This window comes from Mytilus trossulus, chromosome 13 (genome assembly GCF_036588685.1).
Source record: "Mytilus trossulus isolate FHL-02 chromosome 13, PNRI_Mtr1.1.1.hap1, whole genome shotgun sequence".
Classification (NCBI taxonomy): Eukaryota; Metazoa; Mollusca; class Bivalvia; order Mytilida; family Mytilidae; genus Mytilus; species Mytilus trossulus.
The window spans coordinates 36,506,284-36,527,130 of NC_086385.1; the positions used below are offsets into that span (position 1 = coordinate 36,506,284).

General features: G+C 33.4%; 5 protein-coding genes across 5 annotated transcripts; 2 read left to right on the forward strand and 3 right to left on the reverse strand.

Moving 5' to 3' along the window:
- LOC134694337 (E3 ubiquitin/ISG15 ligase TRIM25-like) lies at nucleotides 1-1,212 on the reverse strand. The gene has a single exon (XM_063555341.1). It carries the CDS (start codon nucleotides 1,210-1,212, stop codon nucleotides 1-3), a length of 1,212 nt encoding a protein of 403 aa, XP_063411411.1.
- A 3,214-nt stretch (nucleotides 1,213-4,426) lies between these two features.
- On the reverse strand, nucleotides 4,427-6,157 carry LOC134694338 (uncharacterized). The gene has a single exon (XM_063555342.1). It carries the CDS (start codon nucleotides 6,155-6,157, stop codon nucleotides 4,427-4,429), a length of 1,731 nt encoding a protein of 576 aa, XP_063411412.1.
- A 3,866-nt stretch (nucleotides 6,158-10,023) lies between these two features.
- On the reverse strand, nucleotides 10,024-11,343 carry LOC134694339 (uncharacterized). The gene has a single exon (XM_063555343.1). It carries the CDS (start codon nucleotides 11,341-11,343, stop codon nucleotides 10,024-10,026), a length of 1,320 nt encoding a protein of 439 aa, XP_063411413.1.
- A 4,629-nt stretch (nucleotides 11,344-15,972) lies between these two features.
- Nucleotides 15,973-19,233, forward strand: LOC134694340 (uncharacterized). The gene has a single exon (XM_063555345.1). It carries the CDS (start codon nucleotides 15,973-15,975, stop codon nucleotides 19,231-19,233), a length of 3,261 nt encoding a protein of 1,086 aa, XP_063411415.1.
- Nucleotides 19,234-19,275: 42 nt separating this feature from the next.
- Nucleotides 19,276-20,433, forward strand: LOC134694341 (uncharacterized). The gene has a single exon (XM_063555346.1). The coding sequence runs from the start codon at nucleotides 19,276-19,278 to the stop codon at nucleotides 20,431-20,433; it is 1,158 nt and encodes a 385-aa protein (XP_063411416.1).
- The last annotated feature ends 414 nt before the right edge of the window (nucleotides 20,434-20,847 follow it).

Here is a 20,847-nt window from a genome sequence, read left to right on the forward strand (position 1 = left end):
TCATGAAATATCAATCACGTTAATCCGATATGGAGGATTTCCCCCTCCTGATACAGCTACTGTATTTGAATCGATAACTGCAAGATCATATCCAATAGAATGTGACTGAGGGTTGATTGTAGATTTGGACCGGATTTCACCATTAGACGCATATTTCAACAGATTATTTTTGTACGCTTCTATAAATAACATGTTTCCATCTTCTAAAATTGCGCATCCAGTTAGACAATTGGCATCTATGTTAATCTTACGTACCAGTCTGGCATTAATGTTTTCAATTGTTTTTACTCCTGATATTGATTGAGAAAGCTGTGCTGATTTATCACCTTTCCAGGAAAAAGAAGTATGTTTTTTAGAATTTTCTACCTTTATATCACCAAATGACTTTATTTCGTTTCTTAACTCTTCCAGTTTATCATTGAACGTACAGTCCATTGTGAAGTTGTTGAGTTTACCATCATCATATAATTCTTGGACGTAAATTTCATTGGTTGAAACATTTTCCTGGAATGTCTTTGTTCCCATGAAGATTTGTAAATTGGATGCAAACAGTTTGACAGAATCAACATCTTCTTTAATGTCGTCTACTTTATTTTTTTCATTCTCTAATTTTGCAATCACTTTATTTATTTGCAGACAGTACTCAGTTTCCATTGCAGATGTCTTTTCTAGTAATGCATCTTCTAAATTGTCTAAGCGTGTATTGATTTCTTGACGTTTTTCCTTAATTTGCTCTGAAATCTTCTGCTTCTGTTCACGTAACTCGGTTAAATTTCGATATCTGTCCTTTAAAGCGGAACAAATATTAGTTTCTAGATCTTTGAGGGCTTTTTCAATGTTATGTAAAGATACGGGGTGATATCCTGTAGAAGGTGTTAGAAAATCCTCAAAGAAAATAGTTTCCTTGCATTCCTTATGACCTGATATCAAGCAAAGTTTGCAACAAAGAGAGTCATGAGATTTGCAATAAAATTCAAAAAAGCAGTCATGCTCCTCACAGTTAAGCTTTATTTTCTTGATGAAATATGGTAATCTGTTATATTTTTCGAAAGAGATTGTCTGATGTGATTTTAACAATTTCGATATCTTATGATGATGTAAACAGTCTTCACACAGAGCCTCTTCACACTGAGGACAGTATTCCTCCGCTAATTTATTTATGTCCCTGCTTTGGCATATATCACAAAATGATACAACTTCATTATTGGCCATATCTGAATATTTGTTTGTCGTATTTGAGGTAAAAAATTGTGCTTTATAATATTCACTTCTCCAAATCTACAATCCACACATAACCTATCAAAAAAAATATGAATAGGGAAAATTATGTCTACTAAAACGCTAAAATATACCCTTCTTGGTGAAGCAACGCAAATTAAAAGTTCCACAATCTATTGTTTTTAAACGAAATGAATTGAGAAAAAAAACCCAATAAAAGTCAAACCAAATAAAATGAGGTATCTAAATTGTGTGCCCTAACAGTACACCAAAATGAGGAAATATGCAATGTTTTCAACTTAAACATTGTTTCAAAAACATAATTATATAAATATAGAATCAGTATTCAAAATTGAGCGAAATGGACTATTTTGGTTTTACATGACAGGTCATGTATGCATAACAAGAACTTTTTACAATGTAACCCGGTCTTGCGCCTAAAAGAAATAATCCACAATGTCTTTCAACATAAAAATGGTAGCATACGCTACAAATTTATTACTTTGGGATTTCATAAGGCATATTTCGTTAATAGTGACAAACAAAACGGTAAAACATGCTACACAGAAGAACAAGTGGTCAGTATGCTGGAGTTTCTTAACGACAACATATTTGTTGAGTTTGGAGGAAGACTTTTCCAACAAATTGTCGGCATTCCTATGGGAACTAAATGTGCGCCTCTTCTTGCCGACCTTTTCTTATTTTCATATGAATCAGAGTTCCTCCAGACACTTGCCAAAAACAAGAGGATCAAAGAAGCCAGATTATTTAATTTCACTTTCAGATATATTGATGATGTTCTTTCCTTAAACAATACGAACTTTTCTGATTGGGTTCCATTAATATATCCTACCAGAACTAGAGATTAAAGAAACAACAGACACGGCTTCCTCCGCCTCATTTTTAGATTTATATCTCAATTGACTTACACAGTCATCTCAGTACCAGAATCTATGACAAACGAGACGATTTTAATTTTGAAATTATAAATTTCCCCCACCTTAGTAGCAATATACCAACTTCACCTGCATATGGGATATTCATTTCCCAACTTATTCGATATTCAAGAGCTTGCAGCTCCTACTCAGAATTTGTAAAACGTCATCGGTGTCTGAGTAGAAAGTTGATGAACCAGGGGTATGTCAAAGAACGTCTCAGTCTTTTTCTAAAAAAGTTCATCGGAAGGTACCAAGACCTTGTTGATAAATATTCCGTATCCACTTCTCAAATAATACACGATGGTCTTGATTCCCCATTTCCATTCTCAATTTTATTGATTTATAGATTCTGCGTACTGATGTTGTTTATCATCTTAACAACGTGTTTTATTGTTCTTTCATTTTATTTTGTTCTATTGTTGAAGTTACTTTTACTGTTGAATGGTTTTATGTGATATCCGTTTGACGTGGCTTGGTACTTATACATCTCATCAATGTGATTGTATTGGCTTTCATTTTTTGGAGGTTTGTTTTGTATAACGACTTTTTGTATTTCTTTTGTTCTTATAACGTGACTCTGTACTTTAAAAGATCCCGTCAGTATGATACTGTTCTATTATATGTCATTATGATATATTTCTATTATGAATTACTATGTATGTTGAACCACAAACGTCAAAATCATTCAATCGCGTAGTGGAATAAACTATTTGTGGATTCTTATAAATTCTATGTATAACTTTTGGACTAGTTTATATCTCGGTCTATTTCTGAAACTTATTCTTACATACTTTTGATTTTGCAACCCTGTATGCTTACATTGCCTATGTACATTTTAAAATTGTTTGTATGAACATTGAACGACACATTTATGTGACGTATTGAAAAAAAATTCTGACGTCAGACACTCAAATCAATCAACGTGTTGTAGATAGTAGATGTTTATGTGTTCTGTTAAATTGTTCCTTTTAAAATTGTTATACGATGATGACTGATGTACCCATATTTTGACTATTTTATTTATTATTATTAATGTGAGAGGGTTAGCGCTATAGATCCATGTTTAATTCACCATTTCTACATTTGAAAATGCCTGTACAAAGTCAGGAATATGACAGTTCTTGTCCATTCGTTTTTGATGCTATTTGTTATTTGATTTTGCCATGTGATTATGGACTTTCCGAATCGATTTTCCTCTAAGTTCAGTATTTTTGTGATTTTTACTTTTTGCTACTTTTGATGATTTTTTCTTTCACCTTGATTTGCATTATTAAAATGGATTGGTAAGATTTGAAGACATGTAAAATACTGTTGACTAAGATTAGACAGCTGATTTTGATTGGGTAATATTAAGCAATGATTAAGAAGTGAAAAGGTTAGACAATGCAAACCCTGTGTGCAATTTTTTGATTCTTGTTGTTTCATTTAAAATCTATTTCAGATTACAAATTAAATGAATAAAACTATGTATATCTATCGAAACCGTTTTCCATGACAGATATGGAGTCCTAAAGAGCAAACTTCTTTAAACGAACGAATCATTTAAGAATAAAGACCAACGTGAATTCTTTATTATATAAACTTATTACTAGATTTTTGAAAAAAATTATGCACAATACATTATTTCAATACGTCAATCCGACTATTTTCTCAATATTTTCAATCAATTTTAAACTTAAAGAGGAGCGAAAGATACAAGAGGGACAATCAAACTCAAAGATTGAAAATGAAGTGACAACGCAATGGCTAAAATAAATAAAAAGACAAACAGACAAATAAATGGATAGAAGACACACTATAGATAACTAAATACTAAGCACCACGAACCCCACAAAAAACTGGGGGCAATCTCAGGTGCTCTGGAAGGGTAAGCAGATACTGCTCCACATGTGGCACCCGCCGTGTTGCTTACGTTATTACAAATACGGTAAATTGTCTAATTTGGTAGGTCACATTCGTGAAAAGGGAAGGGGTACTGTAGTTATATCCGTAATCATCTGTGAAACCGTTATTCAATCACCAACTCGTGATGGCTTCCGTAATATTGACGAAGGGATGATTTCAATTTCACCATTTGGAACTCTTGGTTTAATAGCTTCCTTGTGAGCAGCAATCCTCTATCAAGGAAATCTATAATTTAATGCATATTCCTCAATTGATGTATATAAACTGGACTTATACTATAAAAAACTTGGCATGGCATTTGTGCCATTGCTTTATTTTTATCTCATAACAAAGGTTCCAGTAAAAGAAGATTGACTGATACAGTATCAATATATTTTATGTAACGTTAAATAGGAATGCAGCTCCCTTATAGTTTGTGACAAGAAGTAGGTTTTTGTTTTTATCAAAATAAATGGCGCGTGGATTTGAAATTCGTCTTTAGCTCCATTAAGTTCTTTGGCCTGCTTTCCATCTTTGGATATCACTACGACATTGTTTGATTCAGAACCAGCAACATAAATGTTAGAATAAGAATCTAAGGTGATGCCAGACGGTTGTCTCAGTATCGAATCGCAGTATTTCCATTGTACCTGCCCGCTAAAATCGTAACAAACAACAGAATGGTCACGCCAGTTTGTATGAAAAATGTGATTTTTGTTTGAGGTAACGTAGGTTTTATCCACCATTCCAGGTGCATTTGGCAATATCCGGGCATTAGTCAAATTGTCGTGCGATCTGTCAAATATTTTAATGCCATTCATATACGTGCAACAAATAAATGAATTGTTGTTGTAGCTTAAACCGCAACACCAGTCCCCAAGTTGAAAAATTTGACTAGTCTTTGTAGTATTCATATCAATCAAGTAAATCTGTTGAGGGTAGTTTCCACCACTTGATACAGCTACCGTATTAAAATCAATCAATGCAAGTTCAAACCCAATGCCTTCTGCCTGTGGGTTGATAACCGATTTTGAAATAAATATACCATTTCGTGAATATTTTATCAGACTATTGTTGTGTTTGTGAAGAAACATCATGTTTCCACTTTCTGATATGACACATCCAGAAAGGCCATTGACATCTATGTTAATCTTACGTATCAGTCTGACATTTATATTTTCAATAGAGTTTGCTCCTAATATAGATTTATAAAGCTGTGCTGATTTATCACCTCTCCAGGAAAAAGAAATATGTTTATCACAATTGCCTCCCTTTATGTCACCAAATACCTTTACTTCATCTCTTAACTCTTCCAGTTTTTCATTGAACGTACATTCCATGGTGATGTTGTTAAGATTCCCATTATCGTATAATACTTGGACGTTAATTTCATTGGTTGAAACATTTTCCTGGAATGTCTTTGTTCCCATGAAGATTTGTAAATTGGATGCAAACATTTTGACAGATGCAACAGCTTCTATAATTTCGTCTACTTTCTTTTTTTCATCCTCTAATTTTGCAATCACTTTATTTATTTTCAGACAGTACTCATCCTCCATTGCAGATGCCTTTTCTAGTAATGCATCTTCTAAATTGTCTAAGCGTGTATTGATTTCTTGGCGTTTTTCCTTAATTTGCTCTGAAATCTTCTGCTTCTGTTCACGTAATTCTGTTAAGTTTCGGTTTCTGTCCTTTATAGCTGAACAGATATTACTTTCGAGATCTTTGAGGGATTTTTCAATGTTATCTAAAGCTACGGGTTGATATCCTGTAGAATGTGTTAGAAAATCCTCAATGAAAATAGTTTCCTTGCATTCCTTATGACCAGATATCAAGCACAGTTTGCAGCAAAGAGAGTCATGAGCTTTGCAATAAAACTCAAGGAAGCAGTCATGCTCCTCACAGTTATGCTTCATTTGCTTGATGAAACATGGTAATTTGTTATATTTTTCTAAAGAGATTGTCTGATGTGATTTTGTTGATTTCGATATCTTATGATGATGTTCACAGTCTCCACAAAGAGCCTCTTCACATTGCGGACAATATTCCTCCGCCAACTTATTTTGGTACCTGGTTAGACAAATGTTGCAGCATGATTCAATTTCGTTAGTGGTCATTTCTGAAAGTTACGTGTCTTATTTGTACACAAAGATGGTGCCTTATGATATCCACTTCACCCAATCTAAAATCCACACGTTGAACCTATGTAAAAATATGATTACAGACAATTGTGTTTACTAAAAAGCTAAAATATATAATTTTTGGCTAAGCAACGAAAACTGAAATGCCCATTCATATTGTGAATATCTAACAAGTCCCACAGTAAGCTAGTTTTATACGAAAAGAATAGAAAAAAAATGAGGTTTCTAAAAGTCATGAGACCTAAGAGTAAATTAAACTGAGAAGTTTATGCAATGTTTACAACTTTAACTTGGTTCAAAAATGAAAAAAATAACAAAAAGTATTGAAAATTGAGCAAAATAGAATATTTTGGTTTCGCAAGACAGATCTTTCATGCATAACACAAAATGTTTACACTGTTGACAAGCCTGGATTCGCTCCATTTCGCGGAATTATAATTGATTACTACACTTACATTTGAACTAGAATCATACTTTGGTACAAACTAAGGGTGTAATAAAGAGCCCTTTTAAATGTGTTTGTTAGTACATGTTCTTTGTTATTTCAAGTTATTTTCACTCATTCCACAAGTACATTAAAAGTAGTTTATTTGCTGGCTCACTTTTCTAATTGTAAAACTGTATAGGAATAGTATATACTCAGATGCTAGATACATGTAGGCAGCTCTTAAGATATAGGGTTGAAAGAGCAAACCCCATTACACAAACAATTATATAAGCGGAAAGAAACACGCATATCCTAAATTGATACGCATATATAATCTAATTACCAGATACATTGTTTCCGCGTTTATTTCTATAAAATCAACAGACCATGTGTGGTTTGACTTGCGGTATCTTGCACGCTTTGTTATCCGACAAGGACATCATACTCTTACGTGTTGATATCTTATGGTTAAATTCTAAATAATTCTTATCATTCTTTGATGTGAACCTTGTAGTTTGTTTGTGTGGTTTATAAGTTTTCTTTGTTTCTCGTTTTTATATAGGCCGCCATACTTTGTGTACTGTTTGATCTACGGTTGTGGTTTTTAGGTGTACTCTTGTTATTGCTGGATTGAAGGTTTCAAATATTTAATTTAAAGGCGATCAATTGAAAAAAGACATGACCCTTTATTAAATTCAGAATTTAGAATTTTACTTGTTCTTACCTGATTGTAACATCATACAAATTATAGTTGTTGTGGATCTTCATACATTTTAAACTTTTCTATCTACACTTATTGATTTTACCTGTAATAATACACGTACACTAGTGTGTAAAATACCAGTTCAAGTTGGACACAATATAGATATCAGAAATATCTGGATAACCTTCTCTCTATTGATTACGTAATTCAACAACGTTCATTTAAGTACCTTTTTGTGTGACCGAAAAATGAAAGATAGATTTTGATTTTTTTTTCTTTAATCGACGTTTATCCTGGGCTGAAAGTTTAACCAAGTCGATAGTTTGTCGTGAAAATAAGACTTGCTGTATGAAGACGGTCGCTCTTTTACTTTAAATCTTCACACGTATTTTAACGAATATACTACAATGACTGTAATATGTGTATTTCATTTTGTAACTCGACTTTGTTTTTTCTCAATTGATTTATGACTTTTGAACAGGGATAAACTACTGTTGCCTTTGCTTATGTATAATCAATTGCCCTAATCTCATTTGAGTAAACACATACAAATATAAAATACACATAATTGACATGTAATCATTTTGTCTCCTTAATAAATCAATACAGTAATTCTCCAGTACACAACGTTTGGTCCCTTCTTTTACTCAAACTTAATATGACACAAATACAAACTATACTTTTTAGATAGATAAGTCTTTGTTATTCAACATTGATTAAATACATAGAATGTAACAAAATGTTCGAGTATTATAATATTTCGAACTACTGTATTATTAGTCTGTAAACACTAATGTTTATCGACTTTAATCTTAATTGTCATTTCTCTGAACCATAGATCGGTGGTTCTCTCTAGACCATTCGGCTCCTCCATCAATAAAAACTACAAAAAGACACTAGTGATGAAAGCGGAGTTATACGCAAGTCAACCAATCAAGATACTACATGTTCTGTTCTTAAAATATTATTACTGGTCATGATAGTATTGCTATTTTTAGATTATCGTTTATCATCTCAACGAGATTGATTTTCTTGCCTAAGCCGGTACACTGAAAATTAGAAAGCAATCAAATTGAGATGACCAATGATAAACTGTTTATCGCTATTTTACTTATGACGACTTCGTTAATTTCATTGACAACGGACAACTGCGCTCCTAATTTCTAGCGACAATTGTTCATAACACTGTGACGAGAGAGGAAGATATCAGTAAGTAAGATCAAAATAAAACTTCTTGAAATTGCTCTAATTGTAGTTTTTAACTGATTATTTTGAAAATGCATGATTTTTTTTATGCTTACCTCTTGTCATAACGCAAAAAGCAAGTAATCAGTCAATTAAAATGATACCGTACTTCATACTCATTTTATACCATATAAGATTAAAACCATCTGTTATTTAACTCGAACGAAGATGATCCTCATTTGAAATATAGCTTTATAAATACGATGTGATATGATTGTCAACTCACACCAATTGTCAAAGAGAATAAGTAACCAGTATAGTCAGATATTGAAAAATTCACCCCATTTCCCTTCTATAAGTATTACTAAGTGTCAATGGTGATATGCAAATAGTGTGTCCAATTATCAGTTGGTTTTTTTTATTGCCGAAAGTTTTTGCCACTCGACACAAAGAAAACAACGATCTTTAGTCAATTTACATCATCCAACTAGAAAGTTTTCCATCTGACATGATTATTTACGAGTTAAGAAATGGTTTGGATACTGACATCATAAACATTAGCTGCTGTCATCGATATCTTTATTTTCATTTACTTAACTGACATAATTTAATTTTTCAACAGTTGAGTTTTCACTTTACTTCACCATCAATAATTTCAAGTGTTTCTCCCTTTTTTGGTACAAACTAACAAACATATCAAACTATTCTTTTTCTATAAATTTTATGAAACGTTTTTCAATATTCTACATTCTCCATCTTAGGATTTTGTTACTATAGTTACATATATCAGTGACGTATACCTTGTTTCATTGAACATGTGCACATGATTAATGACAATATATAGATAGCCATGTATTTTATTTTCGGTTAATTTTGTTTTTAAGGTTGTTGCCCCATTGAAATATTACATATCACCCTTTGTTAGTTTCATCACAAAAAAACGAAAAAAAACAACTTAAATGACGAACTACGGAATGAGGACAAATTACAATCATTCTATCAATTCATTTCAATTAAATTAATTTAAAAAAAACCCGGAAATTTCGGGATGATGTAGTTTAAGAGCCAATACGAAAACAACTTGATTTTCTGAACTATTTCTATTAAAGTTATGAATTTCAACATACTGTTCGGGAAGTTATTGAGTTAAAGACAAACATTTTTTCCCTTAGAAAGTAGTACTATGTATTCTTGCATCTTTTTAATGAATACGTTATAATGACCGTGTTCATTGGACTACTTTTGTTACCAATAAAGTGACTTAACAATTATTGACACATAAACTATAAAAGAGGGGGTTATATTTACGATTAAGCATTGACGAAATAGTAAAAGAAAACAAAAATAGATGTATTTTGTATTGAGGAATTGAAATGTATGTGAGATGGCTCGCTAGTTGTAATTGAAGTCTGCAAATAGTATTTATTCTATAAGTTCGATAAAATTACTCTGAGGCTTTTATCTAATTCTGAACTTGCTAGTAAAGATGTGATTCCAGTTGTAAAAGGTTTATTGTATTTTTATGCCTTAAATAACATCATACACCGAGGCACCATTTTTATAGTTTGCTACTAGAAGCAATTGTTTTGTTTTATGAAAGAACAGGGCACGAGGATCTGCAAGTCCATCACTAGCTCCAATTAGCTCTTTTGCCTGTTTTCCATCAGGAGATATCACGACTACATTGTTCGAGTCAGAACCTGCAACATAAATATTCGAATTAGTATCTAATGTGATGCCGTATGGTTTTCTAAGCAATGTAGAATCCACATATCTCCATTGTACCTGCCCACTGAAATCGTAACATACAACAGAATCATCATGCCAATTGGTATGAAAAATGTGATTTGCATTTGAGGCAACGTAGGTATGAGCCGCCGTTTTGGGAGAATTTGGAAGTAACCGGACGTTAGAGTTCGACCTGTCATATATTTTTATGCCATTATTATACGTGCAACAAATAAATGAATCGTTGCTGTAGCTTATACCGAAACACCAGTCCCCCAGTTGAAAAACTTGACTCGTTTTTGTACTATTCATATCAATAAAGTAAATCTGTTGAAGATGGTTTACACCACTTGATACAGCAACCGTATTAGAATCAATCACTGCAAGGTCATACCCAATGTCGCTCGCCGCTGGGTTGATACGTGATTCTGAAATAAATGCACCATTAGGCGCATATTTCATCATACTTTTGTTGTGTCCTTGTAGAAATAGCTTGTTTCCATCTTCTGATATGGCACATCCAGAAATACTTTCGCTATTAATGTTAATCCTACGTCCTACCCTGACTTTTATGGTTTCAATAGATTTTGCTACTGACTTTGGTTTAAAAATTTGTGCTGATATGTCACCTTTCCATAAAAAAGAAACATGTTTTTCACTATTATCAATTTCTACATCACCAAATGTTTTTATGTGTTTTATAAACCTCTCTAGCTTTTCATTGAAAGTAAATTTCATTGTCACGTTGTTTAAGCTCCCTTTGTCATATATTTGTTGGACGTTGATTTCATTGTTTGAAATTCTTTCTTGGAATGCCTTTGTTCCCATGAATATTTGCAAATTGGATGCAAACATTTTAACAGATTCAACATCTTTTTGAATTCCTTCTACTTTTTCTTTTTCGTCCTCCAATTTCGTAATTATTTCTTCTACTTTCTCACAGTTTGTCTTCCCAACTGTAGATGCCTTTTCTTGTAATTCTTCTTCTAAATGGTCTAAAAATGCATTAATTTCGTTACGCTTGTCTTTGATATGTTCAGAAATAACCCGCTTCTGTTCACGTAATTCCGTTAAATTTCTTTTTCTATCCTTTATAGCAGACGAAATGTTACTTTCCATATTTTTCAGAACTTTTTCAATGTTATTCAAAGCTACTGATTGGTATCCTTTTGAAGGCGAAAGAAAATCTTCTATAAAAATAATTTCCTTGCATTCTTTGTGAGCTGATATCGAACAAATTTTGCAACATAGTAAGTCATGAAATTTGCAATAGAATTCAAGGATACAGTCATGCTCCTCACAGTTATGGCTAATTTTCTTGATAAATGATGGTAATTTGTTTAAGTTTTCTATTGAGATTGTTTGATGTGATTTTGATACTTTTGATATCTTATGATTGTCTCTGCAGTCGCCACAAAGAGCCTCTTCACAATGTGGACAGTATTCCTCCGCTGACTTATTAAGGTCTCTGTGTTTGCAAATGTCACAGAATAATGCACATTTTTTGGCGGCCATATCTATAATAGCTTGATTGCTTTTATGATGTTAACAAATATTACAATTTCGACTTTTTGTCGTCAGTAAATTTACTTGTTCGACCTTAAAAAGAAAAATGAATATATAAATATGAATTTAAGAGCAATACTATTTGTTTTGTGTTGCTGGAGTGAAATTGAAGAGGCTGTTCTGTAATGAAAAAAGGTTATTATATTAGCCTGCTACATGTATTTGACCAAAGATCCATTAGATTTGTTAATAACAGACAAATATTTAGGCCCTATAAAAAAAACTTTTAAAAAATATTTAGAAAATATTGTGATATAAAGGTAATACTAATTAAAAGCACCAGTTTTTAATGGAACGTTTTTAAAATTTTGAAATGATATCAATAATGTTAAAAGACCGAGCAAATTTCGGATTATTAATTCCATACAAACGCGGAGACGCACACTCTGAGGACGCACCAAGCCTGGCTCCTTTTTGAATTGATACAATTACCTGAGCTTTTTCTATACCTTAAATCAAATCTTATAAATATAGCTATGCTATTTTATAACGATAAACTACGGTTGACTGCATTTGAACCCATGTTTTGAATAGGGAATATCGAATAAACATTGAAAATTGAGAATATATACTCTTACAGATAAACGTCATGTGAAATCTTTAAGTATGCACACCTATGCCATTGCTGGTCAAAAACCGTTTTCAAAATCTATTTATATTTAAATGTTGGTTCAGTGGCAATGCATATTTCAATATAACATATGGAGGTGTTTAATAATGTCATCACGACATATATACTAGATAACCTAATTTTATTTTTTCTTTAACAGATTCTTTCATTGAAAATATCTCTTTGGTTAAATGTATATTGTCTTAAAAACAGAAATATAAATGCGGCTGTTTCGTTAACGTTTTTAAGCAGGTACTTTAAGAAGTGGAAATACTTGCAAATAAAATAATAGTTCAGCTTCATATGACTTATTCGACGTGCTCTGTTTCCTATTTATATGATATTTCATTAGATATTATTGTTATCCTGTTTTTGCTGGTTTTCATCTGGTATTAGAACTTTTTGGAATTTTGGATCCTCAATGCTCTTCAACTTTGTATTTATTTGACTTTTTAACTATTTCGATCTGAGCGTCACTGATGAGTCTTATGTAGACGAAACGCGCGTCTGGCGTATAAAATTATAATCCTGGTACTTTTGATAACTAATTAGAAACACACGAAATAAGGTAGAAAGGAAGGGTCAGCCGCAGCATAAATATATTATTGTAGCATGCATACCAATATCTAAGATAAAACTATCAACGATGACCTTTAGAAATTATTATGATATGTCACCGGATTTATTAAATTATATCTTATTTTCAATATACACGCATATATCAACAACATACGCATACAAATAAATATAGTAATATAACGCAAGTATATGACTTCCAATTTCATGATAATCATACTTGTACGTGTATACTGAATAATTGTTTTTAAATAAACATCTATTCATTTGTGACCCATATTTGTTTTCCCTTAATCGATTTATGACTATTTAACAGCGATTTGCAACTATTGCCTTAATTTACTAATGTGGAACTGCTTGATCAAGCACTATATTTCATTTTGAGTGACGTATGTGTCGTATTAAGTTTGTGAGAAGTTCTGTTTTTGTAGCTTGGTAGGCATACACAATTTTACTTGATGTACATGTATCCGTGGTGAAGGACGTACTTTGACCTATAATGGTTTACCTTATGTTTACAAACTGTGAATTTGTTAGAGAGTTGTATTCTTGGCACTCATAACTCAGACTCTTATATCTACATATGACATATTTTTAAATATAGTAACATTATTTTCCCCTTTCTTACCTGACTGTGAAGTCCCTGGACTTTCAGGCTCTGTTTCTTTAAAGATTAAATCCACACTACCTATGATTATTGATTTTACCTGTGACAAGTGTATAACCGAGTAAGGTAAAGTAGGACACATACATGTTAAAGCATGGTTTAAATATCTGTTGTTCTTTTTTTCTATATCAATAAATACAATTATTGCATTCATTAATTTAGGGGACTTTTGGGAATTTTCTGTGTATTTGCTTTATTTTGATATTTTCTGTGCGGACACAGTAAAAAGATAAATGTAATTGACTATATGTTGTGCTTTGTTCGAATTCAATTAATACAATCTCCTACATTTGTTTTATTAGGGGACTTTTCATAAATTTTCTTTAGTCAGTTTATTTTAAATCATATATGTGGAAACAAAGGAAAAGAATATGAAAAAATATGATACTTTCTATACGTTGTCCTTTTCTTTCCAATAAAAACCAACAGTGTTTCTCGTCTTGTCGCTTGTTTGTTCATATCAGAATAATTCATACAGAAGTTTCTAATGAAAAACAAAAGAAAAAGAAACTAGCAGTATCCTTTAACTTCACACATTCCGCTAGTTGAATGATGTCATCCCTCTTAAACAAGTGTGTGGATGTTATACATAGATATCCTATTTGACATTATTTCCTATCATGATTTGCTTGATACGGAATCTCGGTTAACAAGGAAGCTTTCAAACCAGAATATGAAGGGGTCAAGTTGAAATAATTCTTCCAGACGTTTAATGATGCCATCACTAGCTGGTTGACCGTCCGAACTAAACTAATCACTGTTTTTTAACAGTTACAAAGGTTCGTGTTACTCAGTCATTTAGTTTTCTATAGTGTGTTTAGACAATGCTGTTTGTAATTTGATCATTTTGGTTTGTCACCAATTCAATATATTTTAGTATAACTTATGAAAGGCCTCACAAGCAGCTGAAGTCCTTTTATAACCATTGGCATTGTTGTCGAACTGAAGGGCATTGAATTGCAATCATTTCAAGTTCATACTTATACTTTAAGGTCAAATATCGTTACCTAGAAACGAAAGTAACACTTTAATGTCCATGGCTATCCCCTTAAAAAGCAGAATCCTAAACCTGCTGTTTTTCACTATAACAGTATAACTAGTTTACAGTAATATCTTGATTATACTTTTGAAGTCAATATGTATATGATAAACGAGTGCGGATGTGTAATTATTTCATCAAAATGCTGCTTGATTTGCCTACTTGAATACAATTACCATTTCTTTGTGTGCCATATAATATGTTTATATCTTTCGAGTACTTTGTAAACAATCGTCAAAGGTTTGATAAGCAAGACATATTATTGTACGGGTGGATATTTTAAGAACTCGATAATTTTAAAAGAAGACATTTTTTGGTCCAAATTGTTTTACATTGACAATATAAACTCATCAGAGATATACGGATTGAAATGTTTCTTTATCAAAAGACTCGCTCGATTAAAAAGGTGTAAAAAAATCAACAAAAGTACGAAGTTTAAATTATAAAAACATGAAGATGTGGTATAATTCCCATTAAAAACCTTTTCAAAAGAGACCAAGTGACTCAGAAATGTGCTGTTTTCATTCCCTATATAATTTGATAACGATATTATTTTTTGCCTAATTGTCATTGTTTACATTTATACTTTAATTTTAGAACAACTCTCACTTTTCTATCCAGGTAAATTTACCTTTACATTTATTTTTATAATTACCTGTAGTTTCATTTTAAAGAGTACTTTCACTTTCACTTTAAAGAGTGTATTTCCTGTTTCCTGTGTATACTCATAGATGTTGTGTACCACAACAAGGTGACAAATGTTTTAAATCTTCATAGAAATTGGTCATCCTATGCTGGCAGACCAATATGTAAGTTAATTTTTGATATTTGATTTTTATTCTATACAGATGCATATGTATTTTTGAGATATATTTAATATAAAAGAAGTAATTGTACAAAACATATCACATGCATATTTTGTTAATTTTCTAAAGTATGGCAACCCGTCAGAGACATTATATTTTATGCCAAGACTATATATTATGGTATTTTCCATGTAAAGGATTCTTTGTCTACGTTTTTAAAGCTTTTTGATATATAAATACATTGTTTTGTTTTCAAAATTCACCTTTATCTGTGTTTTCTTTAAATTGTTATTTTTTATCAACTAGTATAAGGTTTTCATTTTTCTATTGTAGCTTTTACCACACGCACTCAACACATGTCTGTAACAACTGTATATCATATCAAATAATAAACATTATTCGTCAAAATGAATTCAGTGATTAGTACTTGCCACATAGAGTGTTTTGGTTAACTAACTGTATAGTAAAAGATATTGGTGTTCAGATGTCAGATAGCCGAGTAAGGAAATTTACAGTAAAAGGCAAAGCAATGTTTGACGAACAAAGTGAAAAACTAAAGGACAAAGTTGACAATGTATGGTCTAAGTTAGAGGATTTATTTGTTACTCTGCTATCCTGTCAGATGTTAAAGGATTATAGAAATTTAGAGAAAAATGTTAATGCAAATTTCAAAGAATTTTGTCGTCGTTCAGAAGAGTATAAACAATATTTACAAAGGACAAATACTGAAGAATCCAGAAAAGTGTTGCACGATCACAATGAATTATTTGATAGTTGTATTAGCGTCGTCAGAAGAGTTAGTAACGATATTAAGAAAAAGAAACTTGAATTAGTTGAAGAATTATCGGAAGTGAGTGGATCAACTGTTGGGTCATCAGCGAGTCACAAAAGAGCAAAAGCAGAGGCAGAAAAGGTTCGTTTAGAATATATTAAAAGAGAAAGTGAACTGTTAAAACAAAAAGCAGATATAGAAGCAAGTATGAGCGTTGTAAAACAAGAAGGAATAGTTGAAGCAGCAGAGGTAGAGGCCAGAATTTTGGAAGATCAAGATCAAGAATTGCCGATGGTGTTAGAGGACAAACATGACAAGGTTAGCAAGTACGTAGACACATTACCAAGTTATAGTGCAAATCAATGGACAAATGGTGTTGGCTTTTCTGACAATCAGCCATATGTTTCAGTGACGGCTCCGTTTGCTCCTCAATACAATAATCTTCCTCCTGTATCATCTGAATTATTATCCATGATGCAACCGATTTCGGCTACAATGTTAAGTCAACCGATTTCCGCTACAGCGTTAAATCAACCGATTTCCGCTACAGTGTCAAGTCAACCGATTTCCGCTACAGTGTTAAGTCAACCGATTTATGCTACAGTGCCAAGTCAACCGATTTATACTGCAGTATCTAGTCAACCATCACATTTTCAATCAAATGCTACCAACTATCAACAACCTCAACCTATGTCTTACTTACCACCACATAATCCGTACGTAAGTGTCATGTCTGATGTTACAAAAGTCATGCTACGGAAAGATTTTCTGTTGACACGTTTTATGAACTTTGATGACACACCCGAATCTTTTGCTTCCTGGCGAGCATCTTTTCAGAGTATAACTGGTGAACTCTGTGTTTCTCCATTCGAGGAAATGGATTTGTTAATAAAATGGCTAGGTCCGGAGTCCTCGACATTTGCCAAGAGTCTAAGAGCTTCAAATGCACACGATCCATCCAGAGGTTTAAACCGCATTTGGGATCGATTACAGGAACGATATGGTCGACCGGAAATGGTAGAAAATGCTTTGAAGAAAAAATTGAATTATTTTCCGATTATCACAAACAATAACAGTTCGAAACTCTACGATCTCCTTGACATACTTAGTGAAATAGAGTCCGCAATGGCGAACCCGATGTATTCAACACTGTTAAGCTACTTTAATTCTTCGTCAGGTGTTTCTCCGATTGTATCAAAGCTTTCTTATTCCCTGCAAGAGAAATGGACAACACAAGCGTCAAATTACAAGAAAAAACATTCAGTGCCGTATCCGCCATTTTCCTTCTTTATTAATTTCATCAGAGATATGTGTCAAATTCACAATGATTCTGCTTTTAGTTATTCAAATTCTAGCACTTCTAGCAATACAAAGCGTTCTTCAAATCCAGTTCTTACTAGGAAAGTTGAGGTTTCAGCTCAGAGTAACACTCGTGTATATGATAGCAATAATCGTTGTCCGATACATAAAGCTGGACATACTTTAAGTGAGTGTCGCGGTTTCCAAAAGCGATCATTTCAGGATCGTCAGCGTTTTCTCCGTGAAAAGAAAATATGTTTCCGTTGTTGTCAATCAAATGACCATATATCAAGGAACTGCAATGTCAATGTTAAATGTTCAATTTGCGGAAACAATCGCCATGTTTCATCTATGCACATAGATCGTCCACCCACAACCGACAAAATCAGTACACCAAAAACTGATGAAGACAATGGCGGGGAGTTATCTACAGAAACAGTATCAGCAATATGTACAAGATTGTGTGGAAATATGCGTGTCGGCCGTTCGTGTGGGAAAACAGTTTTAGTGGATGTTTTCTCTGGAACTCCTCCTGAACAGTCTGTTCGTGTCTACGCAATTATAGATGATCAGAGTAATCATAGTCTTGCGACGCCGGATCTTTTCGATCGACTTGGACTCCATGGTTCTCAAAAACAGTTCGTATTGTCGTCATGTTCTGGTAGCTCTACTATGGTAGGCAGATATGCTAGTGGTATTCGTATATGCTCTATTGATGGACAATCAACGTTTGATATGCCAAGAGTTATAGAATGTGACTCCATTCCTAGTGATTTACATGAAATACCGACTCCAGATGTTGCAAATGCACACCCGCATCTACATAGTATTGCTCCATACTTACCTGCATTAGATCCAAGTTGTAAAGTTGAACTTTTGATAGGACGCGACTTACCTGAAGTGCACCATGTAACGGAACAAATTATTGGTGGCAAAGGTGAACCTTTTGCACAAAAACTTCCTTTAGGATGGGTTGTAATTGGAGAGGTATGTCTTGGGAAGGTTCATGCTCCTTCTGTTATCAACGTTCGCAAAACTCATGTGTTAAATGATGGACGACACACAACTTTCCCTTTGTGTGATTTAAATATCAAGGTTAACGATGTCCAAGATCACAATTTTGTTCGTACACCGGCAGACAACAAATTAGGTCCCTCGGTTCAGGACAGACAGTTTCTAGAACTAATGCAACGTCACTTTCGTAAAGATGAGAATTGTCTTTGGTCAGCTCCTTTGCGATTTATACAACCGAAACCACAAATGCCTAACAATCGTTATCAAGCATGGAAAAGAGCTCAGATTTTAGACTCAAGCTTGCGGAAGGACTCTAAAAAGCTTGAACATTTTGTTACCTTTATGTCAAAAGTGATAAGTAGTGGTGCAGCTGAAGTGGCACCTGACGAGATTCCAGGAGAATGCTGGTATCTTCCTCTTTTTGGGGTGTACCACCCTAAAAAACCAAATCAAATACGTGGAGTTTTCGACTCATCAGCACTGTATGAAGGAGTATCTCTTAATAGTATTCTAATGTCCGGACCGGACCTGACTAATAACCTTGTTGGAGTGCTCATGCGTTTTAGAAAGAATAGAATTGCAATAACAGGTGACGTTGAACAAATGTTTTACCAATTTCATGTTGATGAATATCATCGAGATTATTTGCGTTTCTTTTGATATGAGAACAATGACATCATAAAACCGTTGTTTGAATACCGCATGAAAGTACATGTGTTTGGCAACACCCCTTCACCTGCTGTAGCGACATATGGTTTACGTGAAGCTGTTTCAGAAGCTGAAAATGATGTGCGTTCTTTTGTTACGAATGATTTTTATGTAGATGATGGTCTGATCTCTTTTGCAGACAAGGATGATGCAATTGACCTTATGCAAAGAACACAAAAAGCTCTCAAGGATAATGGGAACATACGATTACACAAAATCATTTCAAACGATATCGATGTGATGAAAGCTTTTCCTTTAGAGGATTTAGGAAAAGAGTTAAAAGATTTAGATTTGTGCTCAGATACTTTGCCTGTTCAGCATAGTTTAGGTTTGTCGTGGAATTTACAGACAGACATGTTTATCTTTCGTGTTAATGATGATGAAAAACCAATCACCCGTAGAGGCATACTTTCAACTATTAACAGTTTGTTTGATCCGTTGGGTTTTATTACGCCGCTAGTCATCAGTGGAAAAATTCTACTTCGAGAAGTTGTTCCACCAGGAACTGATTGGGATGATCCGCTGTCGATTGATCATGAAACAAAATGGAAAAACTGGTTGAAGTCTTTGAAATCTTTTAGTTGTTTTGAAATACCGCGTATGATTGTTCCGGTATCTATTTCTTTGACACGTCAAGTTGATATCCACATTTTCTCTGATGCTTCAGAACAAGCAATCTCTGCTGTAGCTTACCTGGAGGCAATCGATGAAACTGGTTCGTCATTTATAGGTTTTCTTACTGGAAAGTCGAAACTTGCACCTATCAAAGGTCATACTATTCCTAGATTGGAACTGTGCGGTGCCGTGTTGGCTACGGAAGTCGGAGAAGCGATATGTCATCATATAAATCTTTCTCAGAGTGTTTGTCATTACTACACAGACAGTCGAGTAGTGTTAGGATATATATGTAATACCACCCGTCGATTCTTCACATATGTCAGTAATCGTGTAGAAAAGATTCATACAGTGTCGGAACCTTCACAGTGGTCATATGTATCAACGGATAGAAACCCAGCTGACTTAGGGACTAGATTTATTAGCTGTTCAGACATGCAAATTATTAGTTCTTGGATTAACGGACCGAAATGGTTAATAAACAAGGAACCTTTTGATATTGTATCTTTTCCGTTGTTATCACTACATTGCGATTAGGAAATTCGCCTGAAATTGTTTCACGTAAAACACAAATCGACAGTCTACAGATTGACTCTCAACGATACAGCAAGTTTTCTAGTTGGCGATCTCTCGTCAGATCATTATCACTCTTGAGACACATAGCTAAGACTTTAAGTACTACAACAACATCTCGTTGCAAAGGTTGGCATATTTGCGTTGAAAAGGACACTCCAGATTTTATCAAGGGAACCGAGACATTGGTTATTAGACAAGTACAAAAGGAATTCTTTGACACGAAATAGATTCTTTAAATACTGACCAGCATGTTTCCAAAAATAGTGCGATTTTAAAACTTGACCCAATACTGGATGAACATGGTATTTTACGAGTAGGAGGTAGATTGAATCGCTCTACATTGACACTTGGTGAAAAGAATCCTATTCTAATTCC